The 24,197-nt window shown below is 39.2% G+C and overlaps 1 protein-coding gene across 2 annotated transcripts in view; it reads left to right on the top strand.

The window, feature by feature from the left end:
* The window catches only part of NSMCE2 (NSE2 (MMS21) homolog, SMC5-SMC6 complex SUMO ligase), a 243,301-nt gene that overhangs the window by 70,032 nt on the left and 149,072 nt on the right, over positions 1-24,197 (top strand). For both annotated transcript variants that reach the window (XM_004580722.3, XM_058668491.1), the window contains exon 4: positions 20,255-20,408. In XM_004580722.3, coding sequence (XP_004580779.2) covers positions 20,255-20,408 — 154 coding nt within the window. The remainder of the gene's footprint in view (positions 1-20,254; positions 20,409-24,197) is intronic.

Genomic DNA, 24,197 nt, shown 5'->3' with positions numbered 1-24,197 from the left:
AGGTCTTACTGTTCTTTCCTGTTCACTTTTAACTTCTTTCTCTTACCAAAATATGTCTACCACATGCTGATTTTAATTGATGAGTTTTTCCTATAAACCAACAACTTGGAACAAATGGTGATAACATTTGTCATATATTTTTTTTAACATGGTTTAACTGGAAGGAAAAAATGTGTAAGCTTTACATTTATTTTTTGTTTTTAATTTAGTTATCATTTTGATAAAGGCTTATTCCTGTCCACCCTCCTGTCCCAAGAGTTTTGTATGAATCTCATGTAACAGTTGATCAGGTGACTAATGTCAATTGGACTTACTTGGTCGCTGAGTCACTTTATTATGAAATACTTAAACTAGAACCTGTGTTCAATGAGGAAATAATTAGTAAATTAAGACAATTTTTACTTTTTGATTTGATGATTTTGGTGAATGACTTACTCATCAAACAACAACAAATAATGAAAAGTCACAAAACTAGGTGTAATTATTTTGAAACTGAAGTCTAATGATCACAATCGCCTTCACTTCCCCCTTTACCTCTTCTAAGCAGTGGCATTTAGTAAGAATGTTGGCTGAGAAGTAAAGGTCTGACTTTAAATTGTAGATCTGTTCTTTCAGGCTATCACCTTAGACAAGTCCCAGTGCTTTAGCTTCCTCATTTCTAAAACAGAGTATTAATAGTACTTGTCCTCTATATCTCTTTGAACAGCTATAGATAAAACAAACACTTATACATAGGACTATTTTTTGATCACCACCACCACAACCAACAACAACAAAAAGCAAGAAGGAGTAAAAAGTTAGTGTATAGTTTAAAAAAACAACAAAGGAAACCGGTTCTACCATAAGTAGTTTATGGTGGTCAAATTTCAGGAGAGCCTGTTTGTAGTATGCCTGTTAGTGTAGTGTTTGTTTATAGTGTTTTGGAGGGCTAGCCTACTTATGGATAAAAAGTAGTGAATTCACTTTTCTTCTGGCTTCCCTCCTTACTTAATATTTGCCAAGAGTTTACTTAAGCTATTTTTGTGAATATGAATACACCCTTGAGTCCCTTTCCCTAGAAAACTGAACCCTTTGCTTCAGTTAAGGAATGGAAAGCCCTTTTGGATCCCTCAGCTTCCTGAAGAAGCACAGCCAATTTACAAAATTAGCAAAGGTGGCTCTGCTGACTCTGTGTCTCAGGAAGGGTGGGAACTTCTCCCAGAGCATTTGCTCAGTGATTTGTTGTTGTTGTTGTTATTGTTATTTTTTTGCTATTTATTTCAAGACTCTTTTCGTGACATTTTTGTCACTGTTGGAGTTCACTGAATTCACTTTGAGTTATAGTTTCCAGATGAGTTAAGAGTGGTTTTGGTCTTATAAAGTATGCTTAGGCTCTTACACATTTCTTATTATAAATAACTCAAATGTAAAAGTTTGAGAAATTTAGTCTAAAGAGAAAACTGTCTTGAGTGGCATTGTTTTGCAGCAAGTTAAGTCTCCTTTTGGTATACCCACATCCCATGCGGGAGTGCTGGTTTGAGTCCATTCCACTCCCTTTCAAATCCAGTTTTCTGTTTTTGTGCATCCGGAGAGAGCAGACATTGGCTCCAGTGCTTGGGCCCCTGTCACATGGAAGACTCAGATTGGGTTCCTGGTTTCTGTCTTTGGCTTGGCGTATCTTCAGCTGTTGCTGCGGTTGAAGGTAAACTAGAGGATGGAAGTGTGTGTGTGTTTGTGTCTCAGTCTGTGTCTGTCTGTCTCTGTTTTCCCACCCTGTTCCCCCACCATCTTTGGCACTCTGCCTTTCAACACCATCATCCCATATCAGAGTATGGTTCAGCTTCTGACTATTCCACTTGTGATCCAGCATCCTGCAAATGTTCCTGTGAAGGCAGTGGAAAATGGCTCTTGATGGAGTTCTGGCTCCTGGCTTTTCCTGGCTCAGGCCTTGCTGTTGTGTCCTCATTAACCTTCAGTTTCCTTACTGTAGAAGGAGGCTAATTATACTACATAGGCTGTTGTGATTAATACCTTTGAAAGAAGTAGGTCTTCACATAGTGAACATTCTGAAAATATTTTCTCCTTTAATCTCAGGCCAAGATAATTTTAAATTTAAACTGAAAAGCAGTTTGAAAGCTAGCTTAAATATTTTAAAACATCTTAATGCAAGATGACATTTTTGTTGACATCTTCCTGTTACACTTCCAGAGCATAACATGTAGGAGAATCAATATAGTTTACAGTTAGAAGGTTTAGATTTTTCAAGGTGGCCATCCAGTCTGAAAACATAACAGTTTAATGATATTATTTTACCATGTATAATAGTATAGTATTATCTTCCTCCAGACTTGATAGCCACACTATCATTTCAGTTCTTGTCACCTGCTGGGTGTTCAATTCAAGGAAATTATATAATCTCTCTAAGCAATGAGAATCAAATTAGGTACATTCTAAAACATATGCTTATGGAGAGGCAGACATTTATCCTTGCTGTTTATTTTATACCCCATATCTAAATGCCTGAGTTTGATTCCTGCCCCTGTCTCTTACTCCAGCCTCCTGCCAGTGCAGATGATGGGCTGCAGTGGATCAAGTAATTGGGTTCTTGCCACCCACATAGGAGCCCTGGATTGAGTTCTTGGCTCTGGGTATCAGTCCATCTCTGGCTACTGTGGGCATTTGGAAGGTAGTAGATGAAAATTCTTGTCTAGCTGTTATTCTGCCTCTGAAATTAAAAAAAAATGGTAAAATAAAAATAGGAAGTATATTATAGACTCTGAGGCTTCTAACTTTGAGTTTTGCTTCTTGTTTCAATTTCCAATTATACAGTAACTTTTTTTTATTAGATTGGTTGTGAATAGAATGTGTTTTAATTTAGTCTTTAAACCTTTGTTCTTGGAGGAGAATTAGAAGACCAAAGGCAGTCTGATAACTCCACTAGTGAGAAGTAAATCCAAATACCAGGATATCTTATTAATTAGAAAAAAGGCAACCTTAGAATTTGTTAAAGAATTTGAGAGGCTTCCAGTAAGTGAGTGGAGCAGGTAATAATTTCTAAGGAGTATTAATAAAAGTTGAGGAAACGTTCTAGCATCATGGCCTTGGATTGCCCTCATTACCTATTGAGGACATCCATTCAGTGTAAAGACAAGGGCTTTGAGGTTGGAATTCCTATTTGTTAGAAACTTTATGGCTCTGTGGAAGCTATGTGTTTTAAAAGAATATTAAATCCTCAAACATATTTTGCTTATCTTTTTAGTTGCTATTATCACTAAATAATTTTTCTAAGGAATACCTAGAAATCAATGAACATTTCCTTTTCTTTTGAATCCCACTGGAAATGGTGGCTAAGTTCTTTTGGTTATTTTAAGATCTTTTGGTAGTGAGCACTATGGCATAGCAAGTTAATCTTCTGCCTTCAACATGGTCTCTAGCATCCCCAAAGGGTGCCCCTGCCTCACTTGAAATCCATCTGCCTGATATTGGATTCGAACATCAACAGAGAATGGCCCAAGGTCTTGGGTCCCTGCATCTGTGTGGGAGACCCAAATCAGCCCAGCTCCAGTTCCTGCGACTGTTTAGGGAATGATCAGTGGATAGAGGATCCCTTTCTGTCTCTCCTTCTTTCTATAATTCTGCCTTTCAAGTAAATATAAATGAATCTTAAAAAACAGAAATAATAAGATTCGCTAGTTTGTGGAAGATGTTCCTGGAAGACCATTAGAGAACATAGAGCGTTGGATAGAAGCTCTTACCAGGCTTCACCTCAGACAGCCCTGTAGCAGGTGGGCCCGGGGCTCCTGAGTGTGCTGGGCTGGAGTGCCTGGGTCAGAGACTGCACAAGAAATGCTTCCATGAAGCTTGCCTCTGCCTTTTCTTTCTCTTCCCAAATCTTGCTTTCCTCAGATAGATAGCATGCTATGTGTATTCCTTCTTCTGCCTTCCATCCTGTGCCCTCCCCACACATACTGTCACGCAGACTGGAGCAAAACACACTTCCCTCACCAGGCCTTTCACATTTTGTGTTGTTTACCTTCTAACAGAAGATAGCTGTGTTCTGTCAGCTAAGCCTTGGTCTCACCAATGACCACCTGGTGGGGTGGTCAATAGAAGTTTATTTAACTGATATAAGAAAGTTGAGATCCACAGTGGTTAAGATTTCAGTATCTAGCAACCTTGAATTTGATGTAACAGAATAATCAGGTAGGGGAGGGGATATTATTTAGGCTTTTGGTATTGAGAGTTACATTAAAGAACTACAAAGTGAATCCCGAATCAAAGAGGCTACAAAGCAAGTTGTGCTAAAGGGAGAATAGTGTCTATAAAGACAGAAAAAAGAAGTGAAGCTAATTTCTTTTTGGGAAATATTTTCTGTATTAGAATTGCAAGCACGGGAGGCAGTGGTCTTAGTGCTGCATGCTCCCATGTCTTTGAGGCATTGGGGACAAGAGAGGAAGTTAGAACTTTAATCCTTGGTAGGAAAATACATATTGCGTACCTTCTGGGAAACATCTCTGTGACTAACACTTTGCCAGTGTCGAAACTAAGCTGGAAGTCAGTCTGTGTTCAAAGGTCTCCTTAATCAAATAGTTAGGATATTTCATTTGATAAACATAGTACCTGGCTTGTCATTTCAAAATTTGTTGAGAAGAACTTTTTAAATTATGGAGCAATAAGTTAAATTTCTGTAGAATTTGTTTTTTTGTTTGTTTTTTTTGTTTGTTTATGGGCTGCTCATGAATTTAAGCTGCTTGTTGTCAAATGTAACTTCTGTATCACAAACACATGGTGGTTATGGTGAATGGTAGTAAAACATGGCTTTCTATGACTCGTAAGTCATGTGTAAATAAGTTCTTAGGTTGGGTTTTAGGGATTTCTGCTCTTTAAGCTGCCTTTAACAGGGTGGACATCTGTAATATAATTCATGGGCCACACAGAATCATCAGCTTAAGAATTAGTCTGCTGTAAGTTTATTGAATTTTGAGTCCCATCTGCAGTTTTCTGGGCAAGGCCAGACCAGATGATTTCATGGGCCATATCCTGGACATTGTCTGTCCTGTTTAGAAGGAAGGACAAAGGATACTTTGCGAGGAGAATGAAAGAAGGGGAACAGATGTATTCTTTTGCCTAGTATTCTGGTTTTCAAAGGGCTTTTTACACTGCATGTACATCTGTGTTAGTCCATTTGGCTACTGTAACGAAAGAGCACAGACTGGGTCACTGCTAAATAACAGACATTTATTTCCACCCTTTGGGAGGCTGGAAAGTCCAAGAGAAGGTGCTGGCAGGTTCGAAGTCTGGTAAGGGCATTCTTTTCTGGCTCCTAGACTGCCTTTTGGCAGTATTCTCAGGAAGAGGGAGGTGTCTAACTTGCTCCCCAGAGCCTCTTTTTTAAGGTCACTAATCCCATTCTTTAAGGACTAAGCCCTAATGACCTAATGATCTCCTTTAAGGCCCTACCTCTTAATACCATTTCCTTTCCTGTTAGAATTTCCACAGTGATTTTTGGGGTGGAGGTGGGTACCAAACTTTGAAAAACCATCACTCCGGGCCCGGCAGCGTGGCCTAGTGGCTGAAGTCCTCACCTTGAACGCTCCGGGATCCCATATGGGCACCGGTTCTAATCCCGGCAGCTCCACGTCAGATCCAGCTCCCTGCTTGTGGCCTGGGAAAGCAGTCAAGGATGGCCCAAAGCCTTGGGACCCTGCACCCGTGTGGGAGACCCAGAAGAGGTTCTTGGTTCCCGGCTTCAGATTGGCACAGCACCGGCCATTGCGGTCACTTGGGGAGTGAAACATCGGATGGAAGATCTTCCTCTCTGTCTCTCCTCCTCTCTGTATATCTGACTTTATAATAAAAATAAATAAATCTTTAAAAAAACCCGTCACTCCATCTTGCTTCATGCTTTCAACTCATTTCTTTGGATTTTCTGATATACATAAAATGCATATATAATGTTTAAAATAGGGCATTTTGTCCTGCTTAGTGTGTCTAGCATCGTGCAAAATACTTTATAGATCACCTTGTATCCTCATCACAAATCAAGAGGGTCTTGTCCTGTTCTCTTGTTTGAGCCCTTTACTTTAGGTGACTGCTCTCTCCTTCCTCAGCTGTCCTGTGCATTTAACATTCATGTCAGCATAACTGTTTTTACTTCTCCATTCTATCTACTCTTTCTGTTGACTCCTCCTTGCTAAGTTTTGATATTTCGACTCATTATGTGACTCTTCTCATTTCATATTATATGAAGGTACTTCAAACAGTTCATGGAAAAATAGGATTAAGTTTATATTCATGCAAAAATATTAAAATCCGTGCATAATTTTTTTCAAATATGAATTTTCCATGGACTTTTGAAAGATTCTTACCACTCCTGTGAAATAACTTCTATGTTCATGACTTAAATTTTTTTAAGATTTATTTTTATTACAAAGGCAAATCTACAGAGAGAAGGAGAGACAGAAAGAAAGATCTTCCATCTGCTGCTTCACTCCCTGAGTGGCTATAACAGCTGGAGCTCAGCTGATCTGAAGCCAAGAGCCAGGAGCTTCTTCCAGGTCTCCCCATGCTGGTGCAAGGAATCAAGGCTTTGGGCTGCACTCTACTGCTTTCCCAGGCCACAAGCAGGAAGCTAGATGGGAAGAGGAGCAGCAGAGACGTGAGCCAGTGGCTATATGGGATTCTGGCACATGGAAGGTGAGGATTTATCCATTTGAGTCATCGCACTGAGTCCCTAAGTTGCTGTTAACGCTACTGAGTCCCAGGTTGGGGCCCGGCACCATGGCCTAGCGGCCAAAGTCCTTGCCTGCAACACGCCAGTATCCCATATGGGTGCCGGTTCTGATCCCAGCAGCTCCACTTCCCATCCAACTCCCTGCTTGTGTCCTGGGAAAGCAGCTGAGAACAGCTCAGGGCCTTGGGACCCTGCACCTATGTGAGAGACCTATAGGAAGATCCTGGCTCCTGGCTTCAGATTGGCTCAGCACCAGCTGTTGTGCTCACTTGGGGAGTGAATCATTGGACAGAAGATCTTCTTCTCTGTCTCTCCTCCTCTGTATATCTGACTTTGTAATAAAAATAAAATAATCTTTAATAAAAAAAGTCCCAAGTCAATATTTCCATTCCAGATTTCTCATTTGAGAACCATACACATGAATTCAAGGATATATTTTACCTCTTTGAATGTACTACAGGCATCTTCAGTTCAGAATAGCAGGGTAAAATTTGCCCCTCCAATCCAAAGAGGTAGTAGTTCTTGTTCTTCCTAGTTCCTCATATCTCACCTTCTGTCTTTAAGGTGAATGATTCTCGAATCACATCATCTGTCTTCCCCATCCTGTTGTTACAGTCTTAAGTCTCCAAGTGTCCTGCATGCAGTTGCTTTCTTCCTCTGTTTTCTATTTAGTGACCCAAGAAATGTTTCTACATTGAAAATTTGATTATTTTGCTTTCCTGTTCTGTAACTTTACCTTCTTCAGTTTTTCCTTAGCATTCTTTGGACTAGGTCAAACTCTTTTATATGATGGATGCACCTGTTTATCTCTGGGGTCTCACTTTTTACTGTTTTCTTCATGTCAGTTTCTGCAGTGTAGTTTTCCTCTGGCCTTGGCATACTGTCTACTGTGAGTGTTGTTCTCACTTTTAAAGGGCTAACTCTTTCGTACTTTCACAAGCTGAGTTTAGCTCCCTTTTAACAGCCATCCCTGACATCATCGCGTGTCTGCTCACCAAGTGGATTACTCTCATATGTTCTCATAACACCATCTACTTTATCATTTTTGTAGCAATGTAACCACAACCCAGTTCTCTCTCTAAAACCATTTCTTAGATATACAACAGTACTCTTTTTATTTCTTCTTGGTTTCATTCCCATCAGAACTGCACATTTAATCTTCCAAGACTAAATTCCTTGACTTTTTTTTCCCCTTCAGAACCAGCTGTTCCTCCAGACTTTTCCATTAAAAACACAGTTGTCCTTAGTTCTTTAATTTTTTTGCACAACCCATATCCCGGCAGTTGACAAACTTTACTTTTTACCTGCAAAATATACTTAGAATCTGACCACCTCCCACTGTTTGTGCTGCCCTCACCCCCATCTGTGCCACCATCACTTCCTTCTACAGTCACAATACCCTACTGATTTCCTATTTACATCTAGTCTCCTGTTCTGCCCCTCCTCTCTTAGAATCACAACAGCTGGAATGATTTTTCTTTATATATATATTTTTATTTTTCTAAAAGTAAAAAAGAAGATCAGATTTTCTCTGTCCTGTACTCAGAACTTTTCTACTCTCTCCGAAACCTCCGTGTCTCTGTCCCAGTCCCACTGTGTCTTTACTTCTGACCGCATCTCACCCTGAACTTTCATCTCTGACTCCCTAACCTTTATTTTCTTTCTCATTTTCTCTATTGAGAAGTCATCTTTTCAGTGAAGCCTGCTTTGACTGTCCATCGTAGAATAATTGATTCTTTCTCACACTGTGTTTTTCTCCAAAGAACTTTTTGCTCTCAGGCTATTTTCTTATTATAGCTCTGTATTTCTTCTGCTCAACTAAAATGCAGACTAGACAAGACAAGAATATTGGCTTGGTCTCTTGTGTTTACTACTGTATCCACAGCATATAGAGCAGATGTGGTCCCTTACTAGGGATCTTGCTTTCAGTTAAACAATTGGGGAAGTCTAGAGCAGTAGTTAAGTTATAGACAGTGATTTAACACATCTGCTAATGCAGTGAGCCCTAGCTCCGACATTGAGCCCTTTGGTTACTAACATCACTTCCTAGCCTTAGTTTCTTCACCAGTAATATAAAAGGAATAATTTATTCTTATGCTGTTAGAGAGCAGCAGCTGCTACTGGAACTACCAGTTCTTATCAGACTGTTTCACAATAACTTCATCCCTCCTTATCCATTATTTTGCTTTTCTGCAGTTTTAACTACCTGTGATCTGACAATATTAAATGGAAAATTCCAAAAATAAACAGTTTATAAAATTTGAATTGTATGCCTGAGTGGTGTGATGAAATGTTGCACCAGCTGGTTTTACTTCTCCTGGGAGGTGAGTCATCCTCTTGTCCAGCATATTCCCTCTTTATACGTTGCCAGCCCGTTACTTATTTAGCAGTTGTCTCGGTTATCAGATCAACTGTCATGGTATCACAGTAGTGATGTTCAAATTAAAAATGGACCCACCCACAGGACAAGAGTAGGGTTGCTGGCATTTTTTTTTATTTTATTAATTATTTTGCGTTATGTGACAGTTTCATAGGCTCTGGGAATCCCCCAACCCTTCCCCACGCCCTTCCCGCATGGTGGATTCCTCCACCTTGTTGCAGTATTACAGTTCAAATTCAATCAAGGTTCTTTCTTTGCAAACGGATACCAAGCATAGAGTCCAGCTACTTATTGTCCAGATGAATTGAACAGTTTCTTGGGGAGACCATTTCTGGTCTGAAGGTAGAGCTGGCAGAATATCATCCCAATCAATTAAGAGCCCTAACATAACATCAACAACGATTTACAACATTATGGAATTGACATGGTTTTGAGTAACCAGTAAGTTAAAAAAAAATGCAAGTTCTTAACTACATCTTATGATTAGCTGGCATTTTACATATAACAAACAGAAGTTGTAAAATGCTTCTTAAAGTTAAAAGATAAAAATACAATGAGCTATTTTAAGAAAAAGGGATAGATGACATTTGTTATTTTTTATGTATCCTATTTTTTATAAATGAGTACTCTTATGCCTATTTAATAAATTATACTTTATCATAGTTATATGTATATAGGATGACATAATCTCCATTTCCATCTGCAGTCTCCATCATCCACTGAAGGTCTTACAGTGTATGCCAAATGAATTAAGGAAGACTACCATAGATTATTTTAATTTGTCTGGTTCCTCCACCAAATATGTTACACTGCATCTTAAACTTGCTTATTATCATAATGATAACACTATGGTCCAAAGAATATCAATAGTGATAATGGTGGTTAGCATTTGAGTGCTTACTAAGTCTCAGAAAGTATTCTCCAAGCCAACACTTTCAGTGGGACTTCCTGCAGTGATGCTCTCTATATGTGCACTGTACAGAGTGATTGTCACTAGCCACTTATGGCTGCTGCACATTTGAATTATGGCACTGTCACTGAGGAATGCAATTTTTATTTTGTTTAATATCCATTAGTTTAGATTCAAATGACCACATTGTAGATAGTGCCTACCGTATTGTATTTCAGAACCCTAAATTCTTTACATGTATTAACTCAGTTAATATTCATAACAACCCCTTCGTTAAGTAGACTTATAAGATGAGGAAACTGGTTTTCTAAGGATACTTGCCCAGGATTCCAGGCACTACAAGGCAGTTGCAAAACTTGAAGATTTTATCTCTAGATAATCTTGTTTCAGAGACTGTGTTGGCACTTTCTGTGCTGCACTTTGTCATTCTCAAGAGTTGAAGTCTCACAGGCAGTGTCAGGATGACAGGTTGCCCCTTTTTTCCCCTCTCTCTAGGGTTATCTTATTGATGTGAGAGAGGGAGAAACAGACAGGTCATCTATCTGTTGGTTTACTCCCCAAATGGCCTCAGTGGCTAGGGCTGGACCAAGAGCTAGGAGCTTCAGCTGGGTCTCCTGCAAGGGTTTCAGGGACCCAAGTACTTGTTCACCTTCCGCTATGTTTACAAGCCATTAGCAGGGCATCTGAGCATCTGGGACTTAAACCAGTGTCTATATGCATTGTAAGCAGTGCTTTAAGGCATGACACAGCATCATGAGCCCTGAGGTAATAGGTCTTTTTTTTTGGTGCAAGGATGACCAAGAAAGTGAATTTCTGGTTCTTAAGTATTACTCCCAAGCTGATAAATTCCCCAAATTTAGGAAAAGTGCTGAAAATATTATGGACAGGTGAGCATGGCTGTTTAACCTCTATATATACTTTTCTTCTAAACTTAAATTTATGCAACAAATTCTACTTGTTATTTTTAGTTGCTTTCTCCACTGCCCATTCTAGATTTTTTGGCACTCAGTCAACTTTAAACAGATTGTAGGTTTTTTTCCACCTTTAGAACCTGGACTTGTTTCCCAGAGGCTGAGTTTTTGGTGGTCTTACCTATTGGGAGTTCTTTCTGTCTTCCATTATTTTTTTTACCTTCCACTGTGGCAACACCAAGTGGTGTTGCTGGTTCCAAACATAACTTCTTTCTTTTCTCACAGGCTAGCAGCAATCCTATTTCTCCTTGATCACCAAAATTCAAGATTACCCCAGTCAATTTTATAACCTCCTTTTTTGTCTTTCTGTTTGGTGTTAGGAATTCCTCAGAGAATTGCTAGGTCACAAAGTAAATCTCCTTATGAGCCCTGTGGTGAAGTCATTATTATTCACTTGGGTCCTAAGACTCTTAAACCAGCAGAACCAGAGCTGCAATGATGGGAGGGAGCGGTGTGTGTGTGTGTGTGTGTGTGGGGGGGTGTTTGCCAGTTGTTCATCATGTATGGTGAGGGGGAGGAGAAGATGTGTAAATTAATTCTGCTTTTGTCCCATGGTTTCTGGGCTCTTACATTATGAGTATGGGAGAAACAGTGTGATATGGTAATCACTTCTTCTACGCATCCTATGGGACATTGCCTAACCTTCTTGAAGCATCCTTGAAACCAAATCTTCAGTATATGGTTTTAGTTCTCTGGAGGATGGGATACATGGTAAGACCAGTAAATCCCAGTGGCACCAACCCATGGTATTTTCTCTTTGTAAAATCTGGAGACACCATGATGATAAGACCATTCAGTCATATAGATAGCAGAAGCATATGGCGGACAACATTTTCTGTTTTAGGATTAGTGTTTTTTCATATTAGAATTATCAAATGACCACCAAAAGTTAAACTAAGTGCATGAAATAATGTGTTTTTTTAAGAATTACTATGAGTATATCAATTTACTCTGAGTTATTTCATGGTGACGTATGCAAAACAAAAACATTTAAGTGGAATTTGAGTGTGCTAAAACGATCACTGACCATGATCGTGGGCAAAACACTTCTGTATGAAATGTACAGTCTTCATATCTTTGACATTTAAGTAGTAATACTTGTATATAAAGCTTTGAACCACTCAGATAAAAGCTACTTTACAAATCCAAAATATTTGTGAATAATTCTCAATTCACCTTGTCCTTAGAATGACTTTTGTTTAAATTGAACACTTAGAAACAACGCCTTGGAAATGGTCTCTCAGTATTTATGTTGGTGTGTGTCCTCCTATCATCTAATACATTGTGTTAACAGCATGTATGTACCCTAGTTGGTGATCACCTATTAGTTTGAATATTTTAATATTTATTTTCCCTACTAGATCCTAACCCCCATGAGAATAACAGGACCACCTTATTCCATTTACTGTCTCATCTGCAGTGGTTCACACAGTGCCTTTGTGTGGCAAACATTCAGTAATTTATTGAGTGGATGAATAAATGAGTGAGTAGTGTTTATTTCTGTGAATTTTGCCAGATCAAAACAACAACAGTAAAACCCCAGAGAGACAAAATTTGTATTTCGTACTTTTTAAATTTTTTATTGGAAAGACAAATTTATAGAGAGAGAAGGAGATGCAGAAAGATCTTCCATCTGCTGGTTTAGTCCCCCGTGGCTGCAGTGGCCAGAGCTGAGCTTGTTTCTAGTAGCCAGGTGCTTCTTCTGGGTCTTCCATGCAGGTGCAGGGTCCTAAAGCTTTGGACCACCCTCTACTGCTTTCTCATGCCACAAGCAGGGAGCTGGATGGACAGTGGAGCAGCCAGAATGCAAACCAGTATTCATATGGGATCCTGGCACTTGCAAGGTGAGGAATTAGCCACTGAGCCATTGTACTGTGCCCTGTATTTTGTTTTTGTCTCTCCTAATATGGGAAACCTAATGTTATATTTTGTGTAAAGAAGTGATTCCTGTTGGTCATAATCTTCTAAAGGGCATGGTGTCATGAGAAATATTTGGAGTAATTTTCAACAGTACACATTTTGAGTAACATGCACATAGATAGGTTGCCTCATTCAGCTGCCATCTGTTGGACAACTGTTCTAATAGCACTGGCCCATCAGAACTCGAACAGTAGAAATTCAGCACATGCTCAGGCTTATTCATTTTCGTTTTTTTCCCTTTTTTGGGGGGGGTTATTTCTTTACTTCTCATTTATTATTTTCTATTATCTTTTTTTTACTCCTAATTAATTTATTTTTTGATGACTTTTACATAGTTAATTAGGGTGATAAGAGTCAAGGGCAACAGGAAGGTGGGTGAGACCATTATTTGGCTTATTCATTTTCAAGGTTTTTCTGAAAAGCTTTAAGAGGAAAAGGTGTTTCTATGTCTGGTTGGCTACTGCTCAATAATAGTGTGTTACAACACCTTGGCAAACTATGAAGTCCATTTGATGTGTCATAATGTTCAACAAGGAAGTGTTTCTCTTAAGTCTTCTGTTAGAAGTCAAGCCCATGTTTAATAATGGGGCTTTGAAACTCACTCAACTACAAAGAAGTTGGTCCAAAAGAGTTCGTTGTAGGTTGTGCAATGGCAACAGAAACTGGCAGGACATAAAGAGGTGTAATCCGTGCTGGTCGTTGTGTGTGTGTGTTTCATTTTGTTTAGTTAAATGGTAGAGATAGATAGATATAGGTTTTCTACTCACTGATTGATTCTTCAATTATCTGCAACAGCCAAGACTGGAGCAGGCTGACTCCAGGAGCCTAGAACTCTATCTGGATCTCCCAGTGAGTGGCAGGGACTCAAGCACTGGAGCCATTACATGCTGCCTCCCAAAGTTCACCTCAACAGAAACCTGTTCCTTGGGAGCAGACCTAGTGCTGGAACATATGCACTCCTGTGTGAGATGAGGGCATCGCCAAGTGGTATCTTAACCACCATTCCATGCCTACCCTGATTTTTTCTTTCAAGCAGAACTATGTAGTAAGCCCTGTAGAAAATATAGTTTGTTCTATATATTTGCAGTTGGGTTGTATGCAGTGAAAGCATAATGATTCTCAGCCAGGACATGCCTTTTAATAAAAATTTTACCAAGCTTTTTTGGTTGCTATACAAGCATATAAAGATAGAACCAATGTTAATCTATATAAATTTGCCACAGGGTGCATGACTAGTTGGGCTGGTAGTATGTCATAATTGGTAGGCCAGCTTCTATAAATGTCTCAGTACTTAATGTAATATCTAGTACCCAACTGGGACTCAGTAAATATTTATTGAATGAATATTATAGCACCAGTTGAGGCAGTTCCCTAAGAATTCCAGATTCAAAGCAACTCCCATGCCTTATAGATCGAGCTATGAATTAAAATGTGAATAATTAGTGTGCAAATCACTTACCTCTAGCAAGTATCTATAATAAACCTCTACAGAGTGTCACTTCTCTCAAATGTAAATCACTGGGTTTGTGTTATTTTGAGAGCCAAACATCTAACAGTGACTATTTTGGAGCAAGTAACCCCATCTGAGTCTTGATTCAGTTATAGGAATGACTAATTTTACACTAAATTCTCACATGATTCAAAAAGTGTGTGGATGACTCAGCCCATTAATATCCCTAGCTCCTGTGATCTCCTCTTCCAGTGAAACGAAAGCTGTAAGGCAGTAATGATAATTGGAGGAGATCTTGACTTTGCCCTGTAGCAATAAAATGACACACTTTGAGTAATCACATATACATACAATATTGTTTGAAAGAAATGAAGTATATTATCAGCAGATAAATATATTTAATGTTTGTGGTAAAGCATGGTGAGAGTAATCTCTAGCTCTAGTCTGTGTGAGAACTAGTGCCACCTTTAGCTCATGGCTTGCCTTGCCTTCCCATCTGCTTGCTGACACACAGAAAAGCTGCGTTTGTAGGAGTGTTGGGTTCCATTTAAATGTGACTGATTCATTCATAAGTGACCTTGAGCTAAACCAGAGCAGGTCCTTGAGTAGTGTGTGAAACTGTGGGAGATTTAGTGTTTCCTTCCATTGCTGCTCCATCTTTCTGCAACAGTTCTTTAAATAAAGATCTGGATGCTTGCAGTCAGCCTTTGTGCACATCTCTGTTCTCTGGAGTCACTAGCGACGCAAGCTGACCTTAATGGACACTTATTAATCGTTATTTAGCTTGGCTTCTCTGCAGCATTTGACAAATCTTAGCATTACTTCCTACATCTTTTTGGGCATGTAGAATGTCTTCTTAACTCCTGTACTGCTTCTTTGTAGACATTTTAACTGCCCCTTAAATGTGGTATTCCAGAATTCTGTGTTGTTGTTCCCCACTCCTGCACACACCCCCCTTTTGGTATCTATTTTCTCAGTCTTTTTGATGCTCCCATCCATTTTCATTAAAACCCGTACACTGATTCCCTTCTCTGGGTGTTCTTTTGTGGCTGAGCCACAGAGTTTTATATCCGGCCTCCCTGGGGGTGCTGGAGTGGATCTGCTCCTTACTGAGTACTGTGTCTGATGACTAGGTGCTTCAATGTTTTATTCCATTGATTCCTCACAACAACACTGAGAGAAATAGTGTCTGGCCAGGTCCCCAGCCTCTTTGCTGCTAATTAACATGTAGATTGACTCCCCGCTTCTGTCTGTTGTGTGGCCTCATTACTTAACTAGAGTAACCATCTTTTCATACCATTCTCCTGGTATTGATTACCTATTTCTTAAAATCTTTTGGTGTCATGACTGACCTTGTGGCATAGCAGATAAAGCCGTAGCACCAGCGTTCCATATGGACGCTGCTTTGAGTTCCTGGCTGCTTCACTCCCAACCCAGCTCCCCTGTTAATACTCCTGGGAAAAGCAGTGAGAGATCTCTCAAGTGCTTGCTTGGTTCCATACACTCACATGGGAGACCCAGAAGAAGATCCTGGCTCCTGGCTTTGGCCTGGCCCAGCCTTGGCCGTTATGGCCATGTGGGGAGTAAGCCAGTGAAAGAAAGAACTGTCTGTCCATTACTCACCCTCTCTCTCTGTCTTTCCCTTTCTCTGTAACTCTGACTTTCAAATAAGTTAAGACCTATAGAAAACAAGCAGAAAGATAAGTTCATGAAAAATAGAATTGCAAGGTAAGGTTATTTTTAAAAAATCTTTTAACAGCTTATTCCACTGCTTATTAAATCGGCTTTCTCTTCCCTAAACTGTATCTCAGTGCTACTCATTCTGTGCTGCCGTGGACTTCTGTGGTCTTTCAGCCTTGGTGATTTTAGCAAGTAGAGGAACACTCACTGAATAGTGAATGAACAAGTGGTTGGTACAGAAAAATCTGACTTACTCTCTGACATTTATTATGCAAGTATGGTGTTTGCTGTTTACTTTTTTTTCTTAGGAAAAAAAAGGATATATTTATTTGAAAGGTAGAGTTATAGAGGAAGAGAAGAAAAAGGAGAATGAGATCTTATGTTTGCTGATTCATGTCCTCAGTGTCTGCAATAGTTAGGATTGAGCAAAGCTCAAATCAACAAGCATGAACAGCAGGTGTGTCTTCACACGTGCGACAGAGAGCCAAGTTCCTGGGTCACTGTCCATTGCTTCCCAGTGTACAACATCAGGATCCTGGTTTAGAGAAGCGGAAAGGGCCCGGAGATGAGTAAGGCATTCCCATGTGGGATGCAAGTGGTAGCTTAGAGTTATCCTGCTGTGCCTCAACACCTCTTCTGCTTTATACTTCTTGATAGCTTCTCTCATATTTAATTTATAATGGTGTAAAGATGAATAATTTTGGACACCTTAGAAATTATGATTTACGTTAATATATGGTCTCATTGTATTTCATTTATGTACTAACTCTCCTAGTATCTTAAGATTGAATGTATTTGGAGACGGTGTTTTAAAGACCTTTTTTCTTAAAAGAAAGAAAAGAAAAAAAAAGACTTATTGTTATTAGAAAGGCAAATGAGATTTACAGAGAGAAGGAGAAACAAAGAGAAAGATCTTCCATCACTGGTTTATTCCCCAAATAGCCACAATGGCTAGAGCTGAGTTAATCCAAAGCCAGGAGCCAGGAGCTTCTTCTGGGTCTCCCATGGGGATGCAGGGTCCCAAGACTTTGGGCCACAAGCAGAGAGCTGGATGGGAAGTGAGGTAGCCAGGACAAGAACTGGCTCTCATGGAATCCTGGCTTGTGCAAGCTGAATATCTAGCCACTGAGACGTTGTACCAGGCCTGTTTAAAGACCTTTTAACTAATTATGTTAAATATAGTCATTAAGATTTAGTATGTCTGGTGTCCTTACAAGAAGTCAGAAGAAGTTTGGACACAGTCCCCTACCAAGGGAAGACGGGGAAGAGAAAGGCATAAACAGGCCAAGGAGACGGCCTCAGAAGGAATCAACTCTGCCTGTGATATGATGTTGGACCTCTTGTTTGCAGAAGTGGGAGAAAATAAATTACTATTGTTTAAGCTGCTGAATCCATTGCATTTTGATATGGCAGCCATAGTAAACTCATATACTTAGTGTTTAGGAGGGTTCCAAGTCGTGTGTCTTGGGGTATCATTGGGGAGTGAATGGACATAAGAATCAAAAGGAGCCTGTCTCTACAGCTCACATTTCCTTGAAGTGTTTGAAATTTGTCCTCAGAAATAAGAGCCATTGGTTTTTTTTTCACTAGGTAGCATGCATCATTGGCTACTAGAAAGAGTATTTTCCCCTTTCCCTTTATCACGAAAACAATTCAGTGCAAAGCATGAAGCCATTAAAAAATAATTTATCCTCATTTACCACATTGGTTCAAACAAATAATGAGTTGAACATATTCTGTGTTCTTGTTATAAGAGCTAGAATCCAGTAAGTTCTCTTTGCAATGCATAGCTCTGCCAACTGCAGTATCAAGCTATCAGAGAAGATATTTGCTGTAATGAATTGGTTAATTCTAGAGCAGTCTTCTGGAAGTTCTGACTGCAGAAAAGAAAATACACTGGAGCACTCAATTTGGTTCCTTCAGCTTTTCCTCGTCATATTGCAGGTTGTCAGGTGAGCTCAGAATGCTCAGTCTTTCTGTGCTTCCCCCTCCCGCATCCTACTCAGTCCTCCAGCCAGCCCCTAAGCTGTGGCTGTAGTTTAACTGCATTAGAGACTTTGTTCACAAAGTTGAATTTTGTCAGCTCAGAACAAATCTTATCTACCATCCCAAATTATATAATAATTGTAGCCTGATTGAAGATCTTAAGAAGTACCATCTCCAAACCTTCCTGGAATGCTGCCATTGACTTCCTAAGTGGGTGCAAATCCATCTGATATTTAGAGAGAGAACCTGTGGTGGTCCTTTTGTAAGAACCAGCTTTTTGTATTTTTCTAGAACTACTCTTTTCTGTTTTGAACTTGTCTTACTGTATTCTATCATGTAGATGTATAAGATAGTTGGTCTCCAGATGTAATAGCTCTTATTTTTGAGACATTAATGTGTTATTACATTGGCTTTCTGCCTTTCTTTTGCAAATTGAGCTGTATTGGTTCTGTATTGTTACAGGATTTGGCATCTTTAATTATGTATAAGACTTGTCATTTAAGCTTTTCTGTATTTTATTGTAACACTTTGATGGAGAATCCAGCACTGGGACAAACAGATGGTCTGTTTCTGCACTCTGGACCAGAAATGTGAATTTCAGGCATTTTAGTGCTATGCTTAATTCTCATTTCAATTTAGTAATCAAAATGTATAGTATATTAAAAGCTTGTATTTTTTCTCTGTGATGAAAAGTAGTCAGAACTGACAAATTGCAGATTATCATTTGACTTCATATGCTTTGATACTGTTATTATCTCACTAAAATAACTTGTAACCTCAGCATTGCTTCTCACTGGTCAGATGGTGGAAATAAAACATTTAGCTTTTTTCTGTATCATTTTATTTGTGAAATTGAGGAAGCAAAAGATTACAATGAGATGATTTCTCAGTTGTTTTCTAGTTCAGATGTATTGTACACTCTGCTTCTCATAGCAGCAATAAACTGAGTTAAGTATAAGTTAATTTGTTTGAAACACATATGCTGCTATGTCAGCAATGGCAATATAGTGTTAAATCAAGCATCTTTGAAAAAAATTTATATGCTATTAGGGGAAAGAGACATGAAAACAAGTCTCATTTATTATTAGGGCTGTTGTAGAAGGCTCAGACAATCTGGGCATAGTGCAGGGTTTGGTGAGAAGGCTTGAGGAAGAAGTAGAAGCTGGGGCCTCTTCACCCCCAAGGAATTGGGATAAGGGTTGGGGAAGAAACAGGAATTTTTTTTAAAGATTTATTAATTTTTATTGGAAAGGCAGATGAGAAGAGAGACAGAGAGGAAGATCTTCCATCTGATGGTTCACTCCCCAAGTGACCACAACAGCTGGAGCTGAGCCGATCCAAAGCCAGGAGCCAGGAGCCTTCTCCAGGTCTCCCATGTGGGTGCAGGGTACCAAGGCACTGGGCTGTCTGCTTTCCCAGGCCACAAGCAGGGAGTTGGATGGGAAGTGGAGCTGCCGGGATTAGAACCGGTGCCCATATGGGATCCTGGAGCATTCAAGGCGAGAACTTTAGTCGCTAGGCCATACCGCCAGGCCCGAAAATAGAAATCTTATGGAGAGTTTGTTCTAAAGGAAATGATGACAATGTAATTCCAAGCTAGAGTGAGGATAAATGGATGGTGAGATAGCAGATAATGCAAACACAGCAAACAGAGGAATGGGCATTTGTAGCCCAATTCCTTCCATGTTTCTGCATGTTTGAAACTTTTATGATGTTGAAAAATAATTTTATAATATTGGAGAGGACAAAAATGTGGGCTAAAAGATTTAGCTTGCAACAAAACCAAGGAGATACTTACTTATTCCTTGTGTGGCAGGAGATTCTGGAAGGGGGAGATTGAAGCCTAGTGCTTCTGGTAAACTAAGACTCTCCCTTCCCTGCTGGGCCTGAGGTCAGGAAGAAGAGGGGACTTGAGGAAGAGGAGCCAGTGCTGAGAGCGAGAGAAGAGGCGAGCAGACTGTTGAGGGAAGACTGCTTCTCTCTGGTGGATAGTGGGAGAGAGTGTAGCAGGAGGGTTGAGGTCCTGAGAGGTTCAGAAAGCTAAAGAACGAGCAGAAGGAAGGAATGCGGCTGCCTCCGTGTGTGGCAGTGTGCCGGGGAGTAAGTCTGAGGCCCTCTGGCTCCTTAGTGGGGAGACTCTGTCTTCTGTCTTACCTTATTATTTGCATGACACAAGACAAAAACAAAACCTTGCTAAGGCTCTCATTAACATTCAACTAAGATAATTTCTTTTTGTGTTCCGCAGGTCAAAGAAGAACGTCCAGAAAACATACCAGATTTAAAGTTGCTAGTAGAGAAGAAATTTTTGTCCTTACAGAATAAGAATTCTGATGCCGACTTTCAAAATAATGAAAAATTTGCACAGTTTAAGCAGCAGCTGAAGGAGCTAAAGAAGCAATGTAAGTTAGCATGTTTTGCTTTGCTTTGGCTTTTTGAAATTAGGAAACTGATTTGATGAGCGGTCCCAGAAAGCGGATTTTCTGAAATTTGCTTATCTGCTTGGCTTGATCCTCTTTCTAAGTTGCTCCTTACTGTTGTGGCAGTTCTATATTTTGTCCGACTTTGGTTCAAACCAGCCTGTCCCATTGCTGAAAGGCAACAGTTTCCACAAAGTGCTCAGAAAGTAAACAGCGGCTGGAAAAAAGCGCCCGTATTGTCCCGTTGCTGCTCCCGCTCCAAGAATCCTGAGGGTGACTGTGAAAACAAAATAAAACCAAAAAAAGTATTATTAAAATAGCAATAGTAGCTTTCAGATGTTTAAACTGCTGTGCCAAACTTTAAAAGAACAACACTTTATTTTGCTTTCACTGCCTTAAAGTAGTATTCCTGATGTCTTCTCAGTTCCTTTTATTCTTCTCAAATTCAAGCATACTTTAAAAGTTCATGAAAAATACATTATTGATATATATGTATATGTTTATGTGTGTGTGTACCTATATACATATATATATAACACATGTGCATGGATTTCAGGATTTTGTTTTGTGCTAAAATGAACCTCACTTGTAATTCTGTTTTTTCTACGAACTTTTGGCAATAACCTCATATAGACCAAAATATCCTTGATCTGTTTTTTATCTTTATGGTACTATATATTCTGTGATTTCTTTTTAAAGTTATTACTTTCTAAACATATAAGTCAGTTTTTTTACGTGAGTATGTGTTTATTGACATAGTCTTGCCTTCTTTTAAACTGAGGCTAAATTCCGTAAGAAACTGAATGAAGTAGCAAATAGCATTCTTTTTTTCTTTGCTCCTCAGTCTCCTGTCATCCTCATTACCGATATGGAGTGGGAATGTTGTATGGTGTGAGATGTATTCATTTCATCATTTTTATATACTCAGTGTAGGGATTCATATTTTGAAATGCACATTGTTTTAAGTATAAGCTTTTTCTTTAAATTGATGCTGAGATCTCAAAAAATGGCTGAGGAAGCTGTTTCTGTCAACTTCATAAATAACTTAAGTTTCACAATTTGGAATGTTTTGCAATCATGATGAGACTTGCTTTTATGGTAGATTTAAATAGTAAGCATTTCCCTCCTATTTTAGATATATGTTTTGTTCTTCATTGAACATCATTGCTACCAAAATCTTTCTGATGGAATTTGCACTATTCCCCAAATGAGTAATAATTCCCACAAATGTATAATAATTTGCTAGTACCTTTCTTAAACTCATTAACATCTTAAGGATTTAATGTATTACAGTGTCAGCCGTGGTCAAAACAGCCAAATTTTACAACTTCGAGCCAGTGTTCACAAATTATGGCAGACATAGCATCCAGTAAGACTTGCTATAATGCACGTTGAAGGATGCATATCCCAACATCTGAATTTCTTCTTCCTTTATTGTTTTTTTCAAAGTTAACATTAAGAGAAATTATAGAGTTTTAGAATCATGTATTCATGAGAAGTACATGTTGATAGTGCTAGTCACATGATAGGGAGGGCACTCTGAGGCACTTGTTCTAATTAACAACATAGTGATAAGTGTCAGAATCATTTTTTTTCTAAGATGGGGAAAAAAAACACAAGGTTTCCAGATTTCCCAAGGTCAGTGGTATGCTTAGATAGTTTTGACAGACAGTTAAGCTTTGTGACAAGGTAAATTTATATTGAAAGGAATTGCTTCCTTCTATGATTTCCCCAAGTATTGTAATACTGGAATTTAAACAACTTTCCTTTATATTTCCCCTAAAATATTCTTTTAAAAATTTATTAAATAATGGAATAAATAAAATGTTAACACTCTTTGAAATGCACTATAAAGTATGTCTGCCTTACTTACAAAATTTAATTCTTAGTGCAGTATTGTTAGTACTGCTGACAGTAAGCTCACATCAGGTCTAGAAGATCTTACTTCTTCAGATTTAACTCTGCTATGAGTTCTGATTAGGGTCATCCTCCAAAGTGTAAAATGGCCACCATATTTATTGTCTGAGAACAGAAATACATGGGATTCAATTTCACTCAGTGAGTGTCAGAGACAAGAGGTGCCAGCACACACTTAGGTTGGAAGAGCCAAGATGGAGATCGCAGTGGGATGGTCCATCTGCTGCTTCTGTCTGCTGTGCTGGTCCAGGTACACTCTTGGCAGTGGTAAGCTCAGCCCATGGGAACCCAGCCGCTCATCCTCCAACTTCGTTTCCTGCCCCCATTTCAGTCTTATAATTATGTGAGAACTCCCAGATTATCTTTTGTTCACATGAGTTTTACCAATTGTCGTTTGTTATAATAAAAGCAAAAGTAAGGATTCTCAAAGTTTCTTTAAAAATAATAGGATGTATCATGACATGTTAATATCAACAGCATTTGATATGAAACGTAATCTATTTTATAAACATTCAGAAGAGCAGTATTGTTTTACAATTTTGTGCATCTCTTCAATGCTTGGCTTCATAGAAGACAACTAGATCCTCACGTTTGACCTGTTGAGCACATTGTCTAGGCTAGGGCAGACATTGGCAGATGTGTTTACTGGCAGGATCGTGGAGACCATAGCAAGTTTTCATGTTGAGAACCCCAGATTTAGGCCAAATCAACTTCCCACCTGTTTTTCTATGGATCAAAGTTAAGAAAGGTGTTTTTTTTTTTTCTTAATGTATTTAATTGTTGCAATAAAATTAAGAGGAATACTGTTTTGCAACACTTAAATGATGTGAAAATCCAGCTTCAGTGTTCAGTTCCGAGGCTGGATTGGAGCAGAGGCATCTTGTGTATTGTCATAGGGTCTTTGACACCATAGAGCAGATTTGAGTGGTTGAATCAGAAAAAATCTGACCAGCAGATAACTAACTCTTTAAAGAAGTAGTCTACTGATCCCTGACCTAAACAAACGTGGTTTCTTATTTGTTTTTATTTTTAAAAAAGATTTATTTATTATTAAGTCATATATAGATAGAGAAGGACAAACAAACAGAGAAAGATTTTCATCCATTGGCTCACTACTGAAGTGGCTGCAATGGCAAGAGCTGAGCTGATTCAAAGGCAGGAGCCAGAAACCTCCTCTGGGTCTCCCATGCAGGTGCAAGGTCCCAAGGCTTTGGGCCATCCTCGACTGCTTTCCCAAGCCATAAATAGGAAGCTGGATGGGAAGTAGAGCTGCCAGTACATGAACTGGTGCCCAAATGGGATCCCGGTGCATCCAAGGCGAGGACTTTAGCCACTAGGCTACTGCGCCAGGCTCTATTTGTTTTTATTTTTAACTGAAGATTTTCTCCTCAGCGCAGGCCATTTGTCTGTCTTTCTTTCTTTCTTTCTTTCTTTCTTTCTTTCTTTCTTTCTTTCTTTCTTTCTTTCTTTCTTCCTTCCTTCCTTCCTTCCTTCCTTCCTTCCTTCCTTCCTTCCTTCCTTCCTTTCTTTTCTTTCTTTCATAGAGTGCCTACTATGTATGAATCTCTGCAGTTATGCTGTGAAGTGAATGAAAGGCCAAGGACCCTGTGCTTGGAGAAGGTTGTGTATCCAAATATGAAAATGTGAAAGATTTATATCAAAGATTAAATCAAAAGCAAGTAGGTCTCATGTGGGACCTAAGTGAACACAGATGCGTCTGTTGTGTTGATAGTGCTAGTCACTTGATAGGGAAGGGCACTCTGGGCACTTGTTAAAAGATTCTAAGGATGGGTTTGGGCCCAACAAGAAAAATTATAATGATGGATGTAGTGGCCAGTGGAAGGAGCCATATAG

Source organism: Ochotona princeps, chromosome 9 (genome assembly GCF_030435755.1).
Source record: "Ochotona princeps isolate mOchPri1 chromosome 9, mOchPri1.hap1, whole genome shotgun sequence".
Classification (NCBI taxonomy): Eukaryota; Metazoa; Chordata; class Mammalia; order Lagomorpha; family Ochotonidae; genus Ochotona; species Ochotona princeps.
This window is presented reverse-complemented; position numbering and strand designations above follow the sequence as displayed.